At 34.8% G+C, this 27,626-nt stretch overlaps 2 protein-coding genes across 2 annotated transcripts in view; one reads left to right on the forward strand and one right to left on the reverse strand.

Moving 5' to 3' along the window:
* GUCY1B1 (guanylate cyclase 1 soluble subunit beta 1) overlaps positions 1 to 15,680 on the forward strand; it is a 41,777-nt gene extending 26,097 nt beyond the window's left edge. Inside the window, exons 6-14 of the mRNA XM_033134492.1 lie at positions 2,846 to 3,076; positions 4,327 to 4,443; positions 5,383 to 5,516; positions 7,999 to 8,196; positions 10,893 to 11,130; positions 12,126 to 12,266; positions 12,786 to 12,940; positions 13,278 to 13,404; positions 14,505 to 15,680. Coding sequence (XP_032990383.1) covers positions 2,846 to 3,076; positions 4,327 to 4,443; positions 5,383 to 5,516; positions 7,999 to 8,196; positions 10,893 to 11,130; positions 12,126 to 12,266; positions 12,786 to 12,940; positions 13,278 to 13,404; positions 14,505 to 14,528 — 1,365 coding nt within the window. The 3' untranslated portion in view covers positions 14,529 to 15,680. The remainder of the gene's footprint in view (positions 1 to 2,845; positions 3,077 to 4,326; positions 4,444 to 5,382; positions 5,517 to 7,998; positions 8,197 to 10,892; positions 11,131 to 12,125; positions 12,267 to 12,785; positions 12,941 to 13,277; positions 13,405 to 14,504) is intronic.
* Positions 15,681 to 20,280: 4,600 nt separating this feature from the next.
* The window catches only part of ASIC5 (acid sensing ion channel subunit family member 5), a 45,318-nt gene continuing 37,972 nt past the window's right edge, over positions 20,281 to 27,626 (reverse strand). Inside the window, exon 11 of the mRNA XM_033135007.1 lies at positions 20,281 to 20,913. Within this exon, the coding sequence (XP_032990898.1) occupies positions 20,885 to 20,913 (29 nt within the window). The 3' untranslated portion in view covers positions 20,281 to 20,884. The remainder of the gene's footprint in view (positions 20,914 to 27,626) is intronic.

Here is a 27,626-nt window from a genome sequence, read left to right on the forward strand (position 1 = left end):
AGGAATGCAGAATATTTATTTCCTTGTGGCAGAGGATTTTTCTTTCTAATTATACATTGCTTGAGGCCACATGAAATTTGGTTTGCGATCCCTGACAGCACACACTAGCTGGGAAACAGGGTATGTGACTGGCTAGGCTGTGGCCTTCAGAATACAAAAAACATAACGTGGACAGTCAAATTATAAGATAATGTGAAATTAGATATTATCTTACTGTTTATTGCTTCTTGGTGGATTTTTTTTTTTCTGTCCATCCCTGAAATGTAATTGAAGTATTTCATTTTGTGAACTAAAAGTTTTGCTTTTTTAAAAATTAGATTACTTGGTGAAAGGAGCCAGATCTCAATACTTGAAAAATGTGTTGGTATTGATAATACATACTGTCGGTTTTTAGTGATAATTTCAAGGTATTGACACAACAATTATGCAATAAAGAGAACCATAATTTTTCTCTATTTCTGACCCAGATAGTCTCACCCAGTCAGATGCTTTTTGTGTGCCCAGCATATTCAGCCCAAAGCGTCATTTTTCGGTGGCCCCACGTTTGAGAAAAGTGGGAGAAGGGATATTCTATTTCAGCTTTCTTTCTTTATGACAGTCCTTCATATCATACTTATGTTCTAACATATGGGAAGCTTAAATTTTAAGTACAATACTATACAAATAAAAATTGTAACATTTACATTAGTTACACTGGAAAAGTATTCCATATATTTAATCTAGTAATAGCACGTGAGATTTCATGGTTTGCTTTCCTTTAGGAGTTGGTGTCAATTCTTACATGACACTGGTTGGTGATTCCCAAGTGCATCCTTAGTTTTTCTACAACTAGAGCGTGGGACCATGTGTAACATGACATTATCAAATCCAGAGATTTACAAATTAAAACCTTGGGTAAAGGATAGAAATTCTTCCATAATTAGGACTCTCACTAGAATTTAATCAAAATCTTATATGTCTTTTATTTACAATCTTTGATCCTGACACCAAACTAACACATCTATACTAAGTGAGCCGATATCAGGGTGTTTATGCATACTGTGTCTGCTCCTGGGTGTTTTTCACTTAGCCACGCTGAGCAGGGAGCAGGTAATGAAAACTTCGGGAAAGAAACATGAATTAGGGCACAGATGGAAATTTCAGTTGCTGGGGTATTCAGAGTCTTTGGTATGGGAGGGTAACAGCATTAGCATACTTTATATAAAATTCAAGTTTTTACTTAATTGTGGGGTTCGTTTTATTCAATATTTGGGTTATCTTGTGGCTTTCATTTTTTAAGTACTCCAAATAGACTTTTGAGATATTTACATTTGATAATTATATTTTGTATGTTTAATTTTTTTCAAAGGCACCGTTTTAATTTCCTGAAGTATTCTTATACTTAACAGGTCCAGAGCTACTAGACAATTTATCAACTTTAGAAATATTACACCATGTCGTGAAGGAATATGCCAAGGATAGATTAAAAATATGGTCAGAAAAGCAGTTTGTTTTGCCAATTTAATTAAAGCCAAAGAGTAGAACTAAGGAATTAATTAGTAAATTTAGATTGCATGTAATTCAGTTCTTGTAGCTAAAATGGAAGCAGAGCAGAACATCAAAATTAGGCCTGAATTTTAAGATTGACTCTGTTTTGTTCGTTTTATGAGACTTTAGGAAAATCAACCTTAATGGCGCAGAATTTTTAAATTGTAAGTCAGAATACAAATCTTTACCCAATGTAGTAGATGAGTGTGACAGTTATAGTAGTTAAATCCTATTTTCACCAGGAAAATATATCTGAAAGAATATGTACAAATAATGTCCTTGTTAACTGTGATTTACTCTTAAGTCTCAGAAAATGCTGCAGTGAATTCCTGAACAAAAAAGTGAAGAAAGAGAAACATTTTATCTTCATTTAGCTGTATCTGAAGAAATATTGCCCCAACCATTTCCCATTTGGATCAGGCTGCAGTTGAGATAGAATTTTTCCCCTTATAGGAGGACGTGTTGCTTGTAATTTCTTGAACTCAAAAGAAAAACAAAAAGCTTTTCTATACCTTAATAATGTATGTGCCTGTGGATAGTATTTTAGAAACGCAGTTTCAGTTTAAATATAGTTTTAACTATAGAAATGTGGTTATTTAGAGATTACAGAAATGCTTAGTGGAAGTTTTAGAAATATAATTATTTCTTTAAATATAGAGCTTTGCTCACAATTATGCTTACTTCCTTTGGATGAATTCCTAGATTTGGAATAAAATCAAAGAATGTATAATTTTAAAGGACTTTTTATACATATTATCAATATATCCTTCAGGAAGATTGATCAAACTACTTTCCCACTAGTGGTGTTTGAGATGACTTTTTCTGTATCCTACCCAATTTGGTATTGTAATTTTATATACTTGCCAATTGATGGATAAAAAGTGAAATTGCATGTATTTGAAAATATGATTATCATTTCATTTCCCTCCGTTTGTAAATATCTTATTTTTTTTTTTTCCACATGTTAAGTGGTGCTTCTTTGAATGGTTTATAGATCATTCACAGTGTGCTGGCTGAGGGGGAGAAGCTCACCAGGATAAGAGGGTGCTTTGCTCCCAATTCTGCCAGAGTCTATATGGGCTGTTAAGGGACTGATACCAGATTTGCAATATTACTATGAATAATTTTTCAGCCTGCAAATTTCATAAATACATGTCTAAACATAGTTGCTATTTTAGGCATGTGTAGTATTTGCATATATTAAAAATTTAGAATGAACTCTCTAAATGCAATTCTATAACCAGCTTCTTAGGTATTTCGGTACTGTAAATCAATTGAAACGCATACAGTTAACACCATTTCCCACCTCGACATCCAGGTCATTCAGCAAAGAAATGAAGAATGTGATCATACTCAATTTTTAATTGAAGAAAAAGAATCTAAAGAAGAGGATTTTTATGAAGATCTTGACAGATTTGAAGAAAATGGTACCCAGGAATCACGCATCAGCCCATATACCTTCTGCAAAGCTTTTCCTTTTCACATAATATTTGACCGGGACCTAGTGGTCACTCAGTGTGGCAATGCCATATACAGAGTGCTTCCCCAGGTAAACTGACATCACACTTGCTTGGAGCCTGAGACAAAAGGCCCTAACGACACAATTGTTAGGGTGATTTATTAATTCTTTTAATCCTGTGACTGTGTATTAGGTAAGGTGCAGCGTATCATATACCACAGAAGTTGTTTAAACGTGAGATTAGTGGATTTGAGCATACTGTGACTTTCCCTAGGACAGCTATTTATTAATGTTTTTTCTGTTTTACTCACTTACAGTGCACTGGGAATGCCATACTATTTATTACATGAGAAAATGGATAGCATTCTAGTAACAATCAACTTTCACTCATTCATTCATTGAATAAATATTCATTGGATATCTACCGTCTGAAAATAGCTTCCAAATCGACTTTTGACATTTGCAGGGAAAATAAGAGAATTGAAAAAATACCAAAGAGGAAAACGATAGAGATTATCATGGGGTTTAGTAGAAAAAGTATCAAAGGACAACAGTTGGGGTGATGATGAGAAGTCACATTTGATTTGCATTATTCAAACCCATTTGTAAAACCCTTCCTTTCTGCTTGCCAGTTACTAACTTTTGGAGTTGTACACGACAGCTCTCTAAAGATAATTTTTGCTTATAATTAAAGAGACTTGATAATTCAGAATTAGCCCAAATAGGATCAGGCATAAACTTATAAATCTGGAAGCAGAATGGTGTACGGGGCTCCTGTGCAGGCTCTGCCTCTCCCTCATTGTATGACATGAATTGTGTTGCTTTGCCCCTCTCTGCCTATTTTCTCTTTGTTATACAGAGTGAGGATAGAGAGCACGAGAAGAACTCGAAGTCTAGTCCCTTGTCTGTTATAAGCCACCCATTATTATTATTATTATTATTATTATTATTATTATTATTAACGATCTCTTGATAAACTGTGAGTGTTTGCTGGTGGTTTTGATGTTTCAGTTTCATTTTAAGCCATAGGTATTTCACACCTCATGCTACATTTTAAAAGATACCTTTCCATTCTTTCTTCTTTGAAAATGCTTCTCTTATTTCTTAGCTTATATTGGACTATTAGTCATCTGAATCCACATTAGGTTTTATGTACATGAAACTATTTGATGTCTATTTAATCATCAACTTGCACAAGTCAAGATATGAGTCCATAGTTGAGGTAACTTTTCTACAAAATAATGTATTACTATACATTGAGCTGGTTTAATCTAATGATATCAAATCATCAAAAGTATTTTGAATAATTAAGTGTTCTTTTCTTTTTATCTACATTTTAGCTCCAGCCTGGCAATTGCAGCCTTTTGTCTGTCTTCTCTCTGGTCCGTCCTCATATTGACATTAGTTTCCATGGTATCCTTTCACACATCAATACAGTTTTCGTATTGAGAAGCAAGGTAATTAAGATATTTCAATAAATGTGAGTAACAAGGTATGTTACATATTCAAAGTGTTCCGAAGGAAAAAGTAGTTACTGTGATATTCTATAAGATGGAGGAGGTATAATGAAATCAAAGCCAAACCTCTAAGGGAGCCGTATTTCAAAGGCAATATTATTATTTTTGGTTTGCCTGAGACACAATGGAACTCTGTCATCTAATCAGAATTAACAAAAGTAACTGTTGAGAATGCCTTGATGGCACAGCCCAGTGTTACATATTAAACCAACATTTTTTACTTCCTACACAACTACAATGTCCCATTTTAGAAATCAGAGCTGATAAACATATTATTTTTAAAGAAAAACTTCATTCACTTTCTTAAAGTGTCCAATATTCTTGGTGCTATTCTTGTGGGAAAGCAAAAGTGATAAAATATTCATTCAGTTGATAATTTATGTAGTACCCAGATCTCACAGTTTCTGTCTTTGGGATTGATACAGCAAATATGTTCTAGCGTACACATCCTTCCAACAACCCTCCCAAAGGTCTTACGTACACATACTTAAGTATTTGGAACTAACTACTGCTCTACAAATGAAGGGGTGGGGAGTTGGTTTATTTTTTGAGGAAGCTTGGTGTTATATGTTGTAGCCATACTGGAAAATCAGAAATAAGATTCATTGAGGCTTTAAATAAATATGTTAACAGTGCTACAACTACGCTTTCTGGGTTCAAAGGAGATAGTCAAGTCACTTTTCTGCAGTGATTGTAAGGGAGCTACTATGCTTATTCCCTGGCCAAATTCTGGTGAAATGCCTTCCCCTGTTCTAACTGGTACACTTATTCTCCCTGATGGTTTGGTGGGAAGTAAAGGCTGCATGTCCTTCTTTTTGCTGAATTGTTAGGTAGGAAGAAAGGTGCTAGTTATTAACGGTTATGTCTTGCCTTTTCAAGGAAGGGTTGTTGGATGTAGAGAAATTAGAGTGTGAGGATGAACTGACGGGGACTGAGATCAGCTGTTTACGTCTCAAAGGTCAAATGATCTACTTACCTGAAGCGGATAGCATACTTTTTCTGTGCTCACCAAGGTAAGGATTTTTAGATTAATTACAGTGGTTATAGGTATGAAGGAATTCAATGACATTTTATTCAATCGTGTCTATATATTCTAAAGTGTAATTAGATTTTACAAGTCTTGTGGTATACCTCTCTGTAACAAGGTTAGTGTTATTTAACATTTGTAAGAAACTCAGAAGAAAGCATGCATTCTGTTTTATTTGCCATGTCTTGAACTATGCGCTGAGTGTTTATGCCATTAGATCATGTTACACCTAATCTGCAGTTAGCTGATTCTCTAACTTTGTACCTTCCAAAGAGGCATCCTGTAGAAAAGCAATTCAGAAAGCATCTAATTTGGTGGCATTAATACACAGGTATAGCTGGCACCAAATGACTTTTCAAATTATTTCTGGATTTCAACTATTTTGTATTAAAAAATATTTAGCTATTTCAGTCAGGATACACTATTCAAAATACATTATTAAGTTGAAATTATGTTATTTGCAATTAACAGGAGAGGGGAGTAAAACTGTAAGTTGGTGTTGTTCCAATTTGACAAAGCATTTTAACAAAAGATGCGTGAGAATTCAGAATACAAAAAATATATCAAAATTTGCTTTAAAACAATAGAAGATAACTGTGGAACTTGTTGTTAAATGATATTTTGTATATTTTTAACTTTATATAAACAAAATGTTTACACGTTATTTAATAACATACTCGAGAAAGCATGTTTTGGTGGCCTATTGACTCAAAATTTAATTTAAAGTCTACTTTGATTATTTTTCACTTAAATTTACCATCAAAATTTCTGAAAAATCTAATGAACTTTGTAACAACTTCCTTTAATATTATTAATACAGTATTTAGTCTGTATAAGATTAGTGATGACTTTTTTCCTAAGAATATACATCATGAAAATAAAAGAGACACGATTAAGGAATATAAACTTACTTTTTTGTTAATAACCTCCATTGGTCAATTATATCTTCATCTGCCATCAAGAAGTGTTTTTTTCCTTCTGCCTCTTTCCAAGTAGAGCTTTAGTATAATGACAGCTTTTCAATAGACACAATTTCTGTTTATGGCGATAAAGCTTTCTTCGGAAACAGAAACAGAAAATTTGAAGTCTGTTTGTTAATTACTATATGCAGAAATTTGTCACATAGAGACACATTTGCAGATTGTCATATGGTACCAGTTGATGAGTGTAGAAGATTTGTACTCACATTTAAAAAAAAACAAAAAGGGGTCAACTAAAAGCATTTTGATTTGAAAAATAATTTCAAGATGATTAGTTTAAATTTAGAAAAATGTTAATAGTTTATTAAAATAATAATTTTTAAAAGAATGAGACATGATTTAAGTTTTCTAACTGAATATGAGCATTTTTATTTTAAGCCTATAATTTTTTCTCTGCTCGTGGGCAGGTCTTGTATACCACTTGGCAGACGATCTGGCCCCTTTCCAGAGGGGTCTATTTCTGCAAGTGAGCTTTAATTTACATATGCATTTTAACAAAATGTAAGGTGACAATGTGCTTCATTAGTAAACTCTTTGATCATTTTATTTTTCTATATCAGTATGCTAATTTTTGCTTTGATTTATGGATTTTTCTATTGAGAATATATTATAGAGAGACATTTCATTAATCCAAAATTCTTCAATTAAACCTCAACTCAATTAGGTCATTTTAGAAAAACGATTATTGTGAAGACCCAGAAGTAATTACTTTGCATTTAAAAAAATCATACCAATAATATAGCTGTCAGGCATTTTCACCAAAGAATACATTTTTCAAAAGCAACTTTTTACTTATCAGAGCTTCACTGAGTCGATAAGCATTATTATATTGTTCTAAAAATGGCTCAAGTTGCAAAGATGAAATTTAGAAAGTTTAAGTATTGTTTCAAATAAATGAGAAAGATTTGTCAAAGAAAATAGAAGAAATTAGAACCAGAAGTAAGAGTAGTATACAAATATATGTCAGAAAGTTGTAAAGACATAAAATGCTTATTGAAGATGGATCATAAGTCTGGTTGTAAACTTTTAATCTTCATGTTTAGAGAGAAAAGCAACCAGTCGCAAGAGTCATGGAATTCATAAGGCAGAAATGAACTCAAAAGAAACACAATTGTCTCTGTTAAAGAGAGTAAAGATAAATTTTTCTTCATCTCTTGATAATGAGGAAAAACTAATGAAGCACAGCCTTGTGTTAAAAACCTGAGCAGGTTTCATATTCTACCTTATCTTTCAATTTAGGCTGATGGCATCAGAAAATGCAATTTGACAAAAACACATTTTAAATTCATGGCTCTTTGATAGATTTTTAAATCTCTAAAAGAACAGAGTCACAGTCTTCACGAGATTGTCCAAAATTTTTTTTTCTTCAGCCTGAGAAGCTTTAGAATGGTAGGAGATGGTAGGATTATATTCCCTGACAGTAATCAAGGTTGGTGTTGTGATGTGGACAAGTTGGACTGATGTCACCTCATCTCTCTGTGCAAACAGTGTGATGAATCTGGACGATTTGACAAGGAGAGGTCTGTATCTAAGTGACATCCCCCTGCACGATGCCACGCGCGATCTCGTTCTTTTGGGAGAACAATTCAGAGAGGAATACAAACTGACTCAAGAACTGGAAATCCTGACAGACAGGCTGCAGCTCACGTTAAGAGCCCTGGAAGATGAAAAGAAAAAGACAGACACGTAAGTATGTCAGCTTGTGGTTAAAGAAGGGCACAATTGTTAGGCATGGTATCTTGTGACTGTACTATAGTGAAGATTGAGAATCAGACTGAAAAGTTACGGATGCCATTGTATTCTGGAGTAGTAGATTAACTCTTCCACAGCACTTAAAATGAAATTATGCATACAGACATAAATCAGTCTTAATGGTAGTGGGAATGTGTCTTCTATTTTTGCAAACTGAACTGAAGGAATATATGCCAGTACATCTCTCTGAAAATCATTAGGATAATTCAAATGCATCAAGTCCGACTATCCATTCATTCATTCATTCATTCATTCATTCATTCCTGTACACAAGAAATATGTACCGAGCACCCTCTGTGTGCCAGAGGTTGGCCAAGTGCTGAGGGTTACACTGAGCACTGAACTTAGGGTTGGCCATTATATTTGAAAAGATTTCTTTTCTTGGACTCTGAGTTATTTTATGGCTTGGCTGGTATGAATCTGACAAATGGTAATGTCATCTGTAATGACAACAATTATATCTGTAAAGACAAACATTAGCAAAAAACATCAAAACATAAAACTATTGTTTTGCTATGAGTGGTAGATCAAATTATGAAATATTGGGCAAGTAACATTAAAGATAATGGTGCATTTTCAAGTAACTCATTGAAACAAATACACACTGTGCACACTACTTGGCCTTGCTTGCATATATTAAAAGGACTAAGTAACTGACACTCATAAGATATTTTACCCAGGGTCTTGTGTGTTCATTTTTCACATTTATATTATAGGAAGTTATCTTTTTGGAGAATTGAACTGATCTGCTTTACTTCCAGAAGGGATGTGCTTTACTTCCACTCTAGTTGAACACTCAGAATAGTGGTAATTGCATTATTCTCTATACTTTTCTTGCACTGATACATACAGAGTTGCCCATGGATGGATGCTGTGCCCACACAGAAACACATCAGTTAACTATTTAATAGCATAGATACACATTTTAAGAAAGGAAAAAACTGTATTTTAATTACACTGACGGTAAAACTTTGAGCACCTCTTGTAATCGCAGAAGTCAAACGTGACTGCGTGACTTGTATTCATCTTTTGTTATCAGTATATATTGAGTATTACAACTTTAATACAGCTTTTTCCTTTCTTAAAATGTGTATACAGTTTCTTGGCACTCTCTGTATATTTTTTGATCAAACCATTTTGTGGAGGACCTTCTGGGGAAGGTTGAAGTGCTGGGAAAACAGTGGGATCCAGTGTCCTGGGATCTCCCCTGAGGCCGAGATCTCCCCTGCTCCCAGCCTCCATAAGTATCCATAGCTTTTTAATTCACTTGTTTTGGTCTTTGTAAACTGAAGCTGAAAGCTGTGTTTAGTTTCTTTTGACCACTTAACATTCCTCATGGTCCTAAACTGACCCCCTTAATCTACCCAGGTATTTTGCAAATTTCAGAAAATATATGGGGCAAGCAGCTGAAATTCCTCCCACTGCTTGAAAAACAACTCAAACTGTCTGTTGTATTGGGATGTGTTACAACTTTATCCATGAACAATATCACATTTTGTGGCGCTTCTAAGATAGTACTTAGGACCCAGGTTCAAAGTCATATGGGTTTGTAAGTTACTCAGTGTCCTGCTCTGGCTGCCACGTTAGAAAACCAACTAGGTTATGTTTTGTTTGTAGATATTTGTTTACCAAGATGATTTAATTATAAACCATTCACTATTGATTTTCTTTTGTGCTCAGAAGTTCTGTTCACATTTTAAAATTCGAACATAGCTTTAAAATATTTTATAAATTGTTTAAAAGTTAAGAATGAAAGTATGGGGAAATTCCACTAAAGTTAGGGAAAATAATGAGAGCTCGGCTTTATCTGCACATTAACTTTCTCTGGCTATAGAGAGGAAAAAAGGAGGAGGCATAATTTGTTCCTCTAAGTCCTGATGCCAAGAGCCCTTAGGTCTCCCTTTTTCTGCTTCTCTCCCTTAAATCCATCAGTAGCCATCCTTCTCCTGTTGCGTTTACCGCACGTGTCCCCTCAGGACGATCCCTGATGCCATTGTAGTAGTCTCAGTGTTGCCTATAGAAGGAAATCTTTTCTCGTCTAGACCAATTTCCTCCCGTCTTACTAGTTTCTTCCACAGAAGAGTGAAGCATGCATGAGACTGGAGAGAAATGTGCTTCTTTCAATACTACTTTGCAACAATTGGGATACGTTTCTTACTCCTGAGAAATAACCATGCTCCTGACATTGTGCTATTTATATTCAGTGTTTTTTTTTTTTGTTTTTTTTTTGTTTTTTTATATACAGTGTTTTAAGTGCTGGTAATGACGAATTCCATATTGTGATATCATAACAGGAGGGTCAGATTACAGGACTACCAATCCAAACTTTGACTTCCTATTGCAGTCCTTTGTCTATATGTTTGTTTCACTTATTTTGATTTGCTATGAATTGGTTTGGCCTTGGGGACGTTTTATGTGATTAAAACAGACAAATGATTTATGTTGTCTATATGTCTTATTTTTCACTTATTAGTATGGCTAACATTTACTACTAATTTTAGAAGGTGTCCTATAAAAATCCAGGCCTTTACAGTACGAATGACATTGACGTTCTAGGAAATGGCCAGGTGAAGCACTACAACTATTCCCAGCATTTCTTACCATGACTTTTTCCGAATCCCACCGAATAGGTTGCTGTACTCTGTCCTTCCTCCATCCGTGGCCAATGAACTGAGACACAAGCGTCCAGTGCCTGCAAAAAGATATGACAATGTGACCATCCTCTTCAGTGGCATCGTGGGCTTCAATGCTTTCTGCAGCAAGCATGCGTCTGGAGAAGGGGCCATGAAGATTGTAAACCTCCTCAATGACCTGTATACCAGATTTGACACCCTGACTGATTCCCGGAAAAATCCATTTGTTTATAAGGCAAGTCCTGACCACCAGGTAATGCAGTGCCGTTCAGACACCTCCCTCCAGAGGCACTGCAGTCAGCGTTCTCTGGATGGAGCTTCAGTATATAGGAAGGCCCCCATGTATTCAATATTTATCATTATCTTAAAGATCCACTTCTTCTAAAAGGTTCTCTTCCTTGTAACCAAGATGAATGGAGCAGATGACGCCCTAGTTGAAGTGAAATGTTCAGCAGCTTTTTTTGCACTTACATTCACGCATCTGTGCTGGTTGCTTATCACACATAATATAAACATGGCATTCATTTTAGTGTTCTGTAAAAGACATGCTTACTGAAATACATAAATGCTTTTTACGGTAAAGAAGTCGTGGAACATGAGAAAGGGGCTGGAATTTTAGATAATATCAACTTGAAGATAAACATTTACAAAGCATTTCTGCCTTTGGTTTCAATTAGAAAAAAATATATAATATTGGAAAAATGAAGTCAGTGGAATATTGCTTCATAAAGGAAAGAATGTTAACTAAACCATCTCCAGGCATCTGGAGTAATATAAGTGCCACAAGAACTATTTATTTTAGTCGTTTTTCCAAGGTACAGTGTAACACTTGGTGAGCACATCATAAAAATAAATGGTTAATGACCATGATAAATCATTGAACTTCAGGCAGCGGCTCTTGTGCCATGAAAGCATCACTGTTTTAGGGTGAAACAAGGCAATACATTGTTCTACTGAATTATAAGGGTATCTGAGGTGAGAAACCAGAACTTGCAAGACGAAAAAGAATACTATGTCTATATCTGCCTGTAATCAAAGACCTCAAGAGCCATGTGTGTAAATTTCAAATGTTTACAAGGTTTCATCTTGGGGTTGAACGCCTTACAATTTTTAGAGAATTAAGGGAGAAGATAGTTTAAAGTTACTGAAAGCCTTTGACAAATATTTTTGTATAGGGGCAGCAAATGAAATAGTCTTGTTTATGCTAACCAACATCTACCTATGTGTTAGGTGGAGACTGTTGGTGATAAGTACATGACAGTGAGTGGTTTACCAGAACCATGCATCCACCACGCACGATCCATTTGCCACCTGGCTTTGGACATGATGGAAATTGCTGGTCAGGTTCAAGTAGATGGTGCATCTGTTCAGGTTAGTAAATAAAGTAAATATAATAATAGTGGTAGTAGACCTCTGTGGACAACTGATTCGTACTCTTGACCAGACAGTCATTAATGGTGTATAGGAAGAGCATCTTCACAAGAAACATTGTACTATTTTATTGAGCCCGTTGTATTGCATTCTTTCACGGAGATAGCCAATCTCTCCAACTATCGAAATCAGCTCGTCTGTTTCACGTACTGAAAGTCATGAGAATGAGATGAAACCGCCTATCCTGTCTGGTTTATTTTTTAAAAATCTCTTTCCTATGTCTCATGTAAGTTGCCAGATTCACATCTTTGAAATCTTCAGACTTCAGGAAAGGACTATTTCTCTTGGGAAACAGATTTTGTGAAGGTTTTGATTTTGTCTGTAATATATACTTGCAGTTTTTCTCGAGAATTCTTCTGATTTTTATATGATGACTCTACATTATTCTGTAATATAAAATGAGCCCATATTAGTGTACTAGGGATTGACATTATTAAAGCAAAGCTTTGATTTCTGCAGATAACAATAGGGATACATACTGGTGAGGTAGTTACAGGTGTCATTGGACAGAGGATGCCTCGGTATTGTCTGTTTGGAAACACCGTCAACCTCACAAGCAGAACAGAAACCACTGGAGAAAAAGGAAAAATAAATGTGTCTGAATATACATACCGGTAAGAGAACATGTTTTGGTGTTTATTGATTTGCAAGGAAAATGTCTTTTTGCCTGTGGTGTCAATGATTTTTGTTACCTTGAAGCAGTTAACCACCCCTGCCCTCAGGATTGTTTATTTTTTATTTGAGAAGATTTTGTCATTATTGACACTGCAAAAGATTCCATAGTATCTTAGGAATTCCTGAGATGTCCATTGTGCCTAAAACCTTGAGTTACCTGTCAATACAATGTTAGTGTCTCTCTGGGCTGCATTGATTTATCCGTCGTACATGTCGCTTTCTCCATGCACCCATTGTCCGTACGTCTCTCCCCACTCCCTATCCCTTGATTTTCAGATGTCTCATGATGCCAGAAAATTCAGACCCGCAGTTCCAGCTGGAGCACAGAGGCCCAGTGTCCATGAAGGGCAAGAAAGAGCCAATGCAAGTTTGGTTTCTATCCAGAAAAAATGCAGGAACGGAGGTATGATCAATCAGAGCCTACTTCTTTTCTTCAAGACAATCTATACATATGAGAGCTAAATCATAATCATTGAAAATGTGTTTCATTGGAAAAGCATTCTTGCTTACAGAAATGAACGCTTAAGTAAAACTGCAGAAATACTGCACAATTAATGAGCCAGTTCTTAGCGGATACTTTATGGTTGCCAGCTTTTGTCCACTCATGAAATTCGAACCAAAAACACTAGCTGGAGAAAGCCTGTGTTTTTGTTCTCCCTCCATAATCTGGCCCAAACTCAGTTGAGGCGAGTGGGCTGTGAGGGACTCCCCTGGCGTTCAGCCCTCAGCTCCATCAGGTGTTCTGCGATCACCATTAGTATTTCTTCACCATGAAGCTTCAGATCCTTTGAAGGGCCAAACTATCTTCCTGTGAAGTGTTTGGGGATCTTTGGAAGTCCTGGTCCCTTGTGTGTTTTTCCTAGCGAGAAGAGTGATTTCTAATTTCCCAGAATCCAAGTGATTCTGTGGAGAAGCTTTTGGTTCATGCTAGTACTTATGATGGTTGTACTCCAGTCAGAAGCCATGTGCTCCCGCAGGTCTCAGAACATCAGGGCTCCAAACCGGAACCCTGTGGCTGAGTGTCTGAGGGCTTGTATACACAGGTCATGCCCAGCCTTTTCCCACTCGCAATGTGTTGCGTCAACAACAACTTTGACACTTTGTTCCCCTATTGATGTGTTGATTCTTTTGAGAATGTGAGACTACTTGATTATATTTTTTTCCTGTATGCGTACCATTCCCTAAAAATGCTGTTACAGTTTAACAAATCCCAAAAGGAAAGGAATGCCAAGTTTTAAAATATTTATCTTCATTCAGCTGTTTTAACTTTCAATAATTTACTTATGGGTTTGACACGCTTACTAAGGTTCTTCTGATAAACTGTATGTCAAGTGTTGGTCATTTTAGTTGGGTGGCCCTGTTTCAGCAGTTATGGGGGGAATAATTTAGAAAGACTAGATATAAATGCAGATCACAGTCTTGTAGAAAAAAAGAAAAAAATCGAGAGTACTACAATCTTTATCATCTCTGAAAATTAATCCCTTGTTTCTTCTACTTTTTAAGGAAACAAAGCAAGATGATAACTGAATCTTGGACTGTGGCAGGAAGGAGACTGAGATTAGGTTCTGGTTATCCTAACACACAGCAAGGCGAGCAATTGTTACCTATGGATACAGAATTTTGCTTCGTCCTTTTCAATTATCCCAAGCTTTTCTCCTAGGTATATCTTTCACTATTCATTATTCAACTTTAGCTCTGCTTTTGATTCTTTACAAGGTTTAATATATTATCTAAAGTTTGGCTTTAGATGTGGACGATATGCGCTTCATGTGTCTTAAAATCTACTACAAGCATTACCTAACAGGGTAATTAGCAAGTAGTAGGCACCCAATAAATATTTGTTGAATCGAATTAAATGAAACTGAACAGCATTTGGCCATGTGTATACAGACCATGGTTTACCAAATCTGTTTCGTGTTCCACATATATGTATGCATATGTATATTTTAATGACTATAACATATAACAAACTTTATATCGTCTTGGTGTATAGCATTATAGAAATGATTTTCTAAAGAAGTGAATTCTAAGTTTTAGGGGCAAACGTGGTTTATTTTCAGACTCCCATGCTAAGAAAATAGTGACTATTTTGAAGTGTGCTAATTTCCCTTCAGAAATGCAGAATACACATTTCTGTCATTAAAATATTTGGTTGCTCATTCACATCATGTGACAATTATAATTCCTCTAAAATGCTATCATTTTTATTGTATCCCTTGTATTAAATCTCATTAACTACATGCAGCTGTTACAGAAAGCGGCACTGTTCCCCATTTAGCTATTACATTAGCTTGGGATCCATGATAGGGACTAACCACATCCTAGAAAAAAGCTGGAAGCACTGTGGGGACATTCTGTTAATCAGAGTGGACTTTTATTCCCAGAAATGAGCTGCTTTTTCTTAGCTTAGAAGAATGTGATTATATCCAGAGCATCATGTTTGGAAAACTTAGTTTAAACTAATTTCGACATAGAATGCATTCCCATTGGAATAATTGGCCTGTTGTTCTTAAATGTCTCTGATAATTTATTAATATCTCTCTTTATAAAATATAGTGCCACTACTTTTGTGTAAAAATGTTTGTCTTTAAATTTAGTGTTTCATATCAACACATCAATATATATGTATAAATGTTCCTTGTTAATGTGTAAAACAATCTGCAATAAATTATTTTTTTCCACTTATCTCTAGACAGTTTTTACTTCAACGAAAATGATATGTTGTCATTTTATTAATGCTAAATACATTTTATGATTTTACCTGATCAACCTTTAAGTGAATTTCAATTCACTGCTATTATAAAGTTTAATGGCTCCCGTTAGATAAGCATATCCTCAAATGCTACTTTTCTTTAATACCAACAAAATGACAGAAACAAGTCTAGACTGGGGGTGGGGAGGGGGTACACAGATAAATAATGCAATGACATCAGCTCTTGAACTCCTCACAATCTTTTAAGGGTGAAAGATTACATCTACATATAATAAAAATGTGGTATTTGTAGTGATGAGACATATTCAAGATACAGAAAGAATACTTAGAGAATGAGAGACGAGAGGACCGGGTAGGGTGGGAATAGGAGGAGGTAGGGAGGCCAGTTAGGTTTTATGATGGTCTAGTTTAAAGATGAGTTAAAGTCATGGAAGCAAAGACCTGCATCTCTTCTAGTAATCTACACTCAGTGTCTCCATTTCTCTCCTGTTTAATCCTCCGATGTAGTGTGTTCTCTGTACACTGAGCTTGCTTTGCCCAAGGTCATCTTCCTAATTTCTAAATTCAGTGAACACTAATTATTTGATTGGCCCTTTTTAAAGTAATTCCAAATTACTTTATGGAATCCTCTTAAAAGGTTCTTATTGTTCTCTTTTTACTGTTTTTGTGAAATTATTTCCCAAACGCTTTTTGGTGAGCATTGTAAAACACAAAGAAACGTTAAAGATTTGTACAGGGTACAACCACACACCTACTACCTAGATTCTACAATTATTAAAAATTTGCTGTATTCTGACAATTTTATTTTCTAGCTTTCTGGAGTCTATTGGATTCTTTTATTATTATTATTATTGAGATACAATTCAGATACTATAAAATTCACTCTTTCAAGGTGTACAATTCAGTAGTTTTAGTATATTCATAAGGTCGTATAACCATCTAATTGCAGACTATTTTTCCTTACTTCAATAAGACATCAGTAACCATTAGCAGTCACTCCCAATTAACCTTTTCTCTCAGCTCCTACCAACCATTAATCTACTTTCTGTCTCTAAGGATGTGCCTATTCTGAGCATTTCATATTGTGATGTTGTAATTTATAATAAGAAATATATATTTGATTTTTCTCTCTGTCCTAGTTTCTGGCATAAACTTCTTAGACCTCTGGAATTTCCTAAGCGATGAGAGCAACAAAGGTTTCTTTTCTTATGTTAATGGTGGCTTTTGGATTGCACCTAAGGAGGGGGGCTGGTTTCCAGTGTGATCTGAGGGTTGGAACTTTCAGTTCCTCCCACCCCCCACCTCAGACTTCCTGGGAGGGGAGAGGGGCTAGAGATGGAATTCCTTAGCACTGGCCAGCGATTTAATCACTCATACTAATGTAAGGAAGCCTCCATAAAAGCCCGAAAGGACTGGGTTGGAGAACATCCAGACTGGTGAATTTGTGGAGATGCAAGGAGAGTGGTGTTCTTGGAAAGGGCATTGAAGCTCTGTATCTCTTCTCCATACCTTGCTCTATGCATCTCTTCCATCTGGCTGTTCCTGAGCTATATTTTTCTTATAATAAAACAGTAATCTAGTAAGTACAATGTTTCTCTGAGTTTGTGTGCCTCTAGCAAATTAATGGAATGCAAAGAGGGGGTTGTGGGAACCTTGAATCTATAACCATTTGGTCAGAAGCACAGGTGACAACCTGGATGTGCAATTGGCCTCTGAAGTGGGTGCAGAATTCTTAAAGGGGAAAAAATTACTTATCTGCCTACCTCTAAGTATGTTTTTCTTTTTGCCGCCCTTACTAATGGCTTTTGGAACCTCTGGAGGGTGGCAGAGAATGCTGTTTAGAATCAAAGTCTGGAAAAGAACCGAGAAGAACACAGGGTCGCTCAGAGAAGTTCATTTCACCATCTTGGTTCCCAAATGACTGTCACTTCCTGTGTTCAACCTTGAATTCATCTCTCCCACCAGCCCTTAGGTATGTCATAAAAATAATTATTTAATAATTATTTAAATAATTATTTTAATCAAAGGTATGTCATAAAAATAATTATTTGTACCTCACTATGACCATTTATGTAACATGGCATTTCTTTACACATATCTTGTTCCGAATTTCACCCAAATATTTCCTGCAACTTCTGTAGGAAGCTGTAAATTTGTTAAAACAGGCAATTTGTAATAGAAGCTATTTGTATAGAATTATTATAGGCAAACTAAGTTGTGTCTAGTTCATGTTAAAAGCTATCAAGTACAAATAAGAAAGTACTGTTATTTACAATGAGAAAATTGGACAACCTTTTACTTTATATCAATAAAACGTATTTAAATGATTCTTCCTTGCCACTTCTCCTGTATTAGAGAGAGGAAATATAGGGTAGATTAAAAAAAAAAAAAAAAAAAAAAACCAGCACAGTAAACACCGGACAGAGAGTCAAAGACCTGAGTCCAGTTCCAGGAAGGCCAGCCCTGCAGTTTTGACAAGTCATTTACCTTCTTAGGATTCAGTTTCTTCCTCTGTAAAAAAAGGAGCTAGACAAAATGATAGCTGAGGTTAATCCTTGCTCCAAAATTCCATCATTTCTTTGGTAAAAATTCCAGTGTAGTGATGCTATGACTTTGGCCTGGCCTTTTTGGGAATACTTAGAAAGACAATCTAAACTATTAATAGTGCTCTCTTTAATAATGTAGGAACACTGAAATACTCATAGATCAACTGAGGGATTTTACAGCTAACCTCTAAGAAATAAACAAACCTGAGGCAAACACCTGGTAAGGACTTTTGACTCCAAGCTAAAATCAGAATGACTAATCAAGATTATAATCCAGTGTATAAGAGTATTAAAGTATGTGTTTCTATTAAAAATTTGTCCTATAATATTTATCTAATTATGTCTCCTAAGTTCAAAGTCCTTAATAAAAGAGTTGTGTTTTTGATTCTCTAATAATGAGGGGAGAAAATGTACCTCTATTTTAAATAGGCATCCTTTTGAATAGAAAATAACGTCTTAAAAAATTAAAGACAGGAAGTATCAATGAGTGTTACATAGAGAATTTTTAAAATTATTGCTAATGACATTTATTGCCCATTTTGTAATAACAAAGCACCGCCCTTTAAAAAGAGAAATCCATAGCCAAGACATGGGAACAATCTAAGTGTCCATCAGTGGCTGAATGGATAAAAATGTGGTACACACACACCCCCCCCCCCACACACACACACACACAATGGAGTATTATTCGGCCTTTAAAAAGAAGGAAATGCTGCTATTTGTGACAACATGGATGGACTTTGAGGGCATTACGTTAAGTGAAATAAGTCAAACACAGATAGACAAATATTGCATGATCTCACTTATGTGTAGAATCTAAGACAGTGGAACTCATAAAGAGTAGAAGCATGGTTACTAGGGGTCAAGGGTTGGAGGAAGTGGGAGATGTTGGTTAGAGGGTATAAGCTTTCAGTTATAAGATGAATGAGTTCTGGAGTCCTCATGTGCAGCGAGATGACGATAGTTAATCATAGTGATACACTTGAAATTTGCTAAAAGGGTAGAACTTAAATGTTCTTACCACACACACAAAAAGGTAAATGTGTGAAGTGGTAGCTAGGTTAATTAGATTCATTGTGGCAATCATTTCACAATGTATATATATGTCAAAACATCATATTGCACATCTTAAATATGTGCAATTTTTATTTGTCATTTATATCACAGTAAAGCTGAGGAAAATTATTTTAACAAAAATAAATTTAAAAATCTGTAAATACGTTTGTGTTTTTTTTTTTTGCATCACATGAAGAAACTTGAATATAATTGATATATATCCATGCAATCATAAAGTTCTGGACAACCACAACACCAAGACCTGACATTGTAATCGCACACAGTTTTGAATGTGTTAGTACAAATAACATAATCAAGAGGATTTCAGTTGTTTTTGTGTAAATATCATTGCAGTGTAAGGCCTAGGCTGAGCCAGCTATTGATTCCTCTTCTCCTGGGCAACTGGGACTCTGCGTGGGAGGGGGTAGTGGTCCTGGAGGAGTTAGGAGTTTGTGTCCTGGAATCTGAGACCAAGTGAAGGCAGGGCCTGAAGAAAGTATCAGTCTCAGGAAGTAAGTAGAATTAAAATTTAGGATCTGACAAGAAATCCTCGTGGTCTGTCAAAAGAAGCCAGTAACTCAGAGAGTTAGAGGCAGGAAAGATTTGGGAGTTTAGTATGTCTGGAGTCCAAAGCCTTTTGCAGGGTGTCAGTTTGTATGTGCAGTGATGTTTTTGGTACATATTTTTTCAATGATTTTATATCCTCAATTTTAAGTTTACAACAGGATATTGAGGTGGTTGTAATTCCTTGATGTATTAGAATAACTATGTTTTCCTCCAAAGCACAGTATCTTTTTTGTCTTTCTAGAAAATTAGCATGGTTGAATAGAAAGATAATGTCAGACATAAAAATGAGTCACATATGACATGTGAAATTTTAAATTTAAAAATGTCTAGTAGACATAGTTAAAAAAATAGAAACAGGTGAAATTGATTTTAAAATGTATATATTATTTAACCCAATATGCCTAAAATGCTGTGATTTCAACATGTAATCCATATAAAAATTATTAATAAATCATTTTGCATTCTTTATTTCATCCTAAGACTTTGAAATCCAGTACATATTTTACACTTGCAGTACATCTCAATTCAGACTAATGTTAACAGATAAACTAAGAGTTGATTTGAATAAAAAAATCCACTTAAGAGTTTATTTGAGCAGAAATCCACTCCAATCAGGCAGCACCATACTAGAAATAGTTCCACCAACAGGAGCTGGGAGAGAGACTTTTATAGAGTAAGAAAAATATTGATTAGCTATAGTTTAAAGCCTAGTTGGCTGTTTGTTATTGTTTATCCTTAGGTTTCAATATCATAACTTTGAAGCATTTACAGTCTTAGATTTGGGGTTGTTTATCTACACTGCCACAGCATCAGAGCCATATCAGTCTAATGGCCTTCTTGTTTAATTAATTTAACATCATCCACTTTTCTAGTGTTCAATGTTCACATGAAGCTATTGCCACAATTAGGCAGTCCAGGTCTAGATATACAGGAAATTGATTAGATCGTTCGTAAAAAATGAATAGTCATCTTACATTTTTGATTGTTTTGTTTCCTCCTTGTCAGCACATTGAGTCATACCTTGTTGTTCCTAAAAAGAAAACAAACAAACCAAAAAAAAACACGTATCTGAATAGTTGAAGGTGAAAGTGGCCATTGGATAAACAAAAGTGTTTATTCATTTTAATTTATAATGTCTAGTTTTGAATAGAACATTTCTTTTACACTTAAACACTATGTACTAAAACATAATGTAGATGGTGATAAGAAGAGTAATAAAGGAAAATGAGTTCTCAGGGATTTTTAGAAAAAATATTTAAGAAAAAAGGAATTAGACCTATTTTTTATGTTACTAACATTAGCAACTTCATGTTGTGAGATGATAAAGGACCTTACATTTTCACCTGACAATTCTTTTGCATTTTTTCACAAGAAGTAATTATAAAGCTTTAGGCAGCGCCTATTATCTTTGACAAAGCTAAGACTATTTATAAAGCTCTAACTCATCAATCAGTTACCACCCACATTCCATTTCTCCTTTATTTGTATTCTTGCTAAAAGTTGTTCTTTCCTTGTAGACCGAATCTACTATTTTTGCACTTGACAGGAATATTATCAAAGTATTAACTAAAAAAGAATTATGCAAAAGATGGCTGCTAGAAGCTTTGCGTGCTTGTGTACAAATGAACAATTTTTACTTGATTTATTGTTAACAAAATGTCCTAGAACTGTATGAACTCTTCAGATTTTACTGGGAGGAAATGTTCCTACCATATTGAGTACATGCCCTTCTCTGTGAGTTTCCCAAATGTTGTTTTTAATTTATCAACTTCTGAGATTTGAAATACTTTCATACTCTTTAATAAAGCTCTTTGCCTTTGTTGACATGTAAAGACCTTTCAAAAAAGGACTTCCTTTAAAAATAGTGTTAACACTATAATAAAAGTTACAAAACTCCTTTTTAAAAATGTGCATTTCCTTAAATGTTGTACTGCATTGTAACTGCTAATGGAATTTAGTGGGTATGAAAAACTTGAGATAAGGGGTGATCAGAACCCCTGTTGCCTCTCAAACTCACAGCAAAACCTATGGCACCAGATGGCAATAGGGGAACATCACCAAAGACAACTAGTGCCCCCACACGCCCAACATTCTTTCAAACAATTTGCATGTGCTTAATCCTTGTAGCAACCTATTGAGTAAATACTCTCTTATTATCACCTCAATTTTACATAAAAGGTAAACTGCAGCACATAAAGTTTGGGTAAGTTGCCAAAAGTCAAACAGAGTGTGAGTGGAAGAGCCAGTAACTATATACGCAACGAATGCCAGAGCCTCTGCTTTCAACACCAGCATGGTCTGAGCTCTCAGATTCTAGGAGAGCAAAGTAGCTGGCAAGTGGTGAGTTTTTGTGAGTGTTTTATTAGATGACTGTGTGTTAAGTAATAAAGTTCAAGTTGGACAAATGGTCAAGGAGTATAAAGACAATATGGTTTTGCCCCTAAATCTTACCACAAACACTGAAGAGCAGGATTTGGAGGACTGGGGCACAGGAAAGGGGCAAAAGCAGGTGCAGAGAAGGGGAACATGATAAAACTTGACGTGGATCACAGGCAGCAGTCATAAGGCAAGAAGAAGACAACCCATATGCTATGTAGTAGGAGAAGTGTCATGAGAGTAATTGGGTAAACTTGTAATCTACTGTGTTTCCCCGAAAATAAGACCGAGCCGGACCATCAGCTCTAAGGCGTCTTTTGGAGCAAAAATTAATACAAGACCCTATATTATATTATATCATATTATATTACATATATTATATATCATATTATGTTATGTTATGTTATGTTATGTTATATTATATTATATTATGACTCGGTCATAATATAATAGTAAAATAAGACCAGGTAAAATAAGACTGGGTCTTATATTAATTTTTGCTCCAAAAGATGCATTAGAGCTGATGGTCCGGCTAGGTGTTATTTTTGGGGAAACACGGTAAGTATAGAAGGCTTATATGCTGCCTGAAAACCAGATTGGCTCTTGAGTTTTCAAGTTGCAGGACTGATTAATTCCAATAGTGAGCTCCAATGGGTCATATAAGTAAGGAAAGAATTTCATTGACTGTAACCTTCCCCTAAGGCATCAGCGAAAAGTGCTGGCTCCCTGGATAGGAGGAAATCCTCTGTAAAGCTGGTTACCTCACTCTCCTTCACCTTGCCTCCATCGACTAGCATTTTCATTTTATTTATGAGGGTTGCTCACCAAGGTAAGTTTTTAAAAAAATGTTTCTTTCTAAGGTTTCTAACAAGGTCTCCCTGAAATATAGAAGAAATCTCCCTGATTTCCCATCCTAAATTAGGTCTGTGCTTCCATAGCACCTGGGCCATTCTTCTATCTACTGTAATTCTGATGACTTGTCTTCTTGTCAAATTGACTTATATGTACTCATATTTACTCATTAGTCCCCACAGCTCAACAGATACCTGGAATTAAACTATCCCATAATTTCAGTTAGGAGATTCCCTTCACTATAAAATAGTGTTTGAATACTTAAAAATAACTTACTGTGTTACTCTTCACTTAGTGTAATAGAAAATTTTCTTTTTCTCAAAATATGCTCAGGGAACAACACTGTATATGTGTTTTTAGTATTTTTCCCGGTTTATATATATATATACATATATATATATATTTTGTTTGTTTGTTTGTTTAAAAATGACACAGTTTTGTATCCTTCCCTTTTTGTTCAATATAATATGTAAGCATTTTTCCGCATCTTTAAATTTTTTCGTAGAGTGGATATATACTGTTTGTTTAAAATTTCATCTTGTGGATGGACCATGATTTTCTCAACCAGATTAGCATAGCCAGGCATCAGCACTCAGTTAGAAGCTGGATGGACTGAGTAGCAAGATCCAGTTCATTTTTCTCATGTACGTCAGTTACTATGATGAAGTGGGACCTACCTGTTCATTCAACACATATTAATTGAGCTCACAGGATTTGCTAGGTTCTGGTCTGAGAGCATGAGTTCAATCAATGACAAATGGATAGAGTTCCTTTTCCCCTGGGAGCCTACATTTTAGGAGCAGAGGGAGACAGGCAATAAACCATAACTGTAATAAAAAAGTAAATTAAATGACAGAAGGCGATGCACTCTATGGGATAAAGACAGAAAACAGAATAAGGGTGATCAGGAGGGCAAGAATGGGAGTGCGGTTACTTGCCATTTGAAAATGAAAGTCGATGTTGGCCTCAAAGAGAGGAACGTAAGCAAATAGTATTTGAATGGTGACAGGAAATTGTGCAAATATTTGAAAGAAGAGCAGCCAGGGAGGGCACTGACCCTGCTTAAATCTATGGCAGGTTCAAGTGACGCATTTCGGAAACCAAAAGTGTAGTGGCCTGGGAGCAACTAGGCCTTGTAGCACTGTCTAGTTTTCTTGGCTATGAGAACAAAACAATGTATGTCTCGGGGAATCTGAAACAATTCACAGTTATCCCTTAACTCCATGTAATAGACAGATATTTAAAATACTCAACATGCATTGCTACCCTAAGCATGAAAACTTTGCTTTTTGCCACTGCTTGTTGCCTATCTCCTGGTCATGGTTTTTAATGACTAATGATTATTTCATTATATAGCTGATTCACAACTTACTCATAATACTGCTCATCAATATTTGGATTAATTCTAATTTTCCATTATTGTAAATAATGTTACAATGGCCTCTTTGCTTATAAATTATTGGACTCTATCATATTTGAGGCAAATATTTTCCCAGTTTCTTGAACGCTTTCTCACATTTTGACATACAGAATTTTTATGATGCTAAACATACCATTTTGAGCTCTGCAATTTTTCTTTGCCTTTATATATAGAAAGCTTTTAACTATATGGAGGCTGTATACATATTTCTTTTATAATACATTTTATGGTTAGTGCTCTTATATTTGTCTTAATTCATATTGAGTTTATGATGGTATATGATAAGAAATAAGAATTGAACTTGTAAAATACAAATAGCTACTTTCAAATTCAAATAAATATATATATATATATATATATATATATATATATATATTTACTTTTGGAGATTTTATATATATTATGTTATATATGCATAATAGAAATATATAATATACTGCCTAATATCAAATATGAATGATATGCATATATATCATATATACTTATATCTCCAGGGGTAAAATTGCTAGGTGCTAATTTTTTCATTTGCCTAAGTACTTACATGTTGATCTCCAGAATAGTTGTACCTGTCAAGATGAGCACCACCAGTGCATGATCATGCCCACATTCTGTGCCTAAAGTTGGCACTATACAGCCTATTTTTCCTTTCTATATCCAACCACAATCTCAGAACTTTATCCAAGTTCTTCCAATCTGGTCTGCAAGATTCAACTCTGGTTTGATATAGCCAGTAGTGTGAAGAGTGATTTCTCCTCACCTTCTCTGAATTTGTATTTTTTTTTTAAATAAGAATTTTGAAACAATCACATATTGGTTTTCTCCTCTCTCTCTCTCTCTCTCTCTCTCTCTCTCTCTCTCTCTCTCTCTCTCTCTCTCTCTCTCTCTCTCTCTTCTCATCTATCTATCTCTAAATGAGAATGAAATAGTGCATTTTGTTGTCAAAAAATCTCCCTTTGTGCTCCAGAAGATGAGAATAGTCTAAAGGGCATTTTGATTTGTTCTTCAAAGCACAGAAATTTTGCCAGTGCATTAAAAAGTTGTACTAATATATTCAGGACATTTAAAGGCCACTGATGGAAGTAATATTTAATTGGTGTACTGTGCTTTGTTATTAGCATAAGAAAATTTTAAAGGTTATTTGAAGTTTACATTTGAGTCATCTGAGCTAACCCTCTGTTTACTTACAGTCTTCTTTGTATAGGTGGTCACTTAATGCTGATGTGCAAGAGCTGATGGAAATATGGATTTGCACAAAAGTTGCCAGATACTATTGTGGAGTTGCCTGATGCTATTGCGGAAATTGTTGAACAACTTTTTCAGTGCTGAGTCTTCTTATTTGCTCATAGCCCATAATTCTGGAAAAACCTGTCTCAATTTAATCTAATTGGGCTTGGAGATTTAAATCCCTTTTCATCTAACTTGTGTTTCTGCTATTTCTCAATTTTTATTTCAATTTTGAATCTAATGAGATCATTACTACTATTGTTACCTTTTAGAAGAAAACTTTCTATCACTTTAAATCTAAAAGTAATTACTCACGTGCTGATTTTCATTATGCCTTCAGATAAAGAGTGAAGCTCCAGTGAGGTTTCAGAATTTTAGTAATGAGATGACTTAGTAAAATAAATAGCAAAGAAGATGGAACAGTTCTTACATTAGATGTCTTACCCTTCACTTCTTGCTGAATAAATGAATTTATTAGTTTTCTAAATGATTTTAAATAAGTGTTTTTTGTTTTGTTTTTGTTTTGTTTTGTTTTTTCTGATCATAGTTTCTTATTCTTCTTTCTTCATGACAAGAAAAAGTATAATAAATCTTTCAGGATGGCTACCCACAGAAGAATGGTCAGAACATAGTACATTGACTGACAATTTTTCTGGAGTAGATTCTCACTTAGAACACTCTTTCCCCCATTAAATATCACATTCACTTTGACTATTCTCACACCACAGTAAAACCACCCAAGAAGTTGGCCAATACCTCTATTTACTTTAGTCTATCATAGAACCAGACAATACAAGCTCTGGTATGTTAAAAGAGATTAGTTTAAGTACTAGGACTTCTGGCCCACCCTATTGACTCTCTTGGTATCACAATGTCCTCACAGCTTTACTATTTTGCCAGTCCAATCAAAGCTACAAAGATATCTGGTCATATATTTGATGCAGCTTCTTCTTACTTTTCCATAATCTCTCGTTCTCTGGAGCATCTCAACTTCCATCCTGCCCCTTAGTGTCCACTGAATTCTTACAGCAAAAATAAGATACCTACGCATACACATCAGATTGGGGAAAACAAAACAAAACACCAAATACTTAAAAGACTCACATTATAATCTAAAGGGGAGTATAATATAATGGGGAAATATAAATTCTCATATGCTACTGTTGACTATATAAATCATACATTTATGGCACAGAGCAATTTGGCAATATATAGTTAAGGTAAAGATGCATATACCAAAAAATTCCAGCAATTTCATTTCTAGGAACATAATCAAAAGAAAATGTGCACAGAGTTTCATTGTGATTCATTTCTCTGATATAGATAAAATATTGAAACAATGTAAATATGCATTAGTTGGAGGGGAATGAATAAATAAATCATAATATACACATTATTTTGTGTAACAGTCAAATAAACTAGATCTTCATGTGTTAGCATGAATACACAGAAAACATATGAAACGAAAAAGCAGGTTTCTGACTAATATATATAGCATGCCTCAATATGTGTAAATCTGAGGGAAATATGGCAAAATACAACATTAGTTAAATCTGAATGCTACGTACATGGTTGTTTCATTATTATCTTTAATTTTCCAATTTTTGATTATATTTAATCGTCAAGAAAAAAAGAAAAGTAGCCATTGCATATATCTATTTTTCTGTTAATTTCTATGTAAAGTGTTCAATTATCTTATTTAACTACTGATTTGCTACAATGTTTAAGAAATTTTAAGAAAAAATACTATACTGATTAAATGTCTTACTATATTTAGACAGAAAAAAAAACAATAAAGATTGAAGAATGTAGGGCAAAAATAGAGAAGGCATAACCTTAAAGAATGGAAAATATTTCAGAATTTTCATAAA

This window comes from Rhinolophus ferrumequinum, chromosome 18, assembly GCF_004115265.2.
Source record: "Rhinolophus ferrumequinum isolate MPI-CBG mRhiFer1 chromosome 18, mRhiFer1_v1.p, whole genome shotgun sequence".
In the NCBI taxonomy this organism is placed as follows: domain Eukaryota; kingdom Metazoa; phylum Chordata; class Mammalia; order Chiroptera; family Rhinolophidae; genus Rhinolophus; species Rhinolophus ferrumequinum.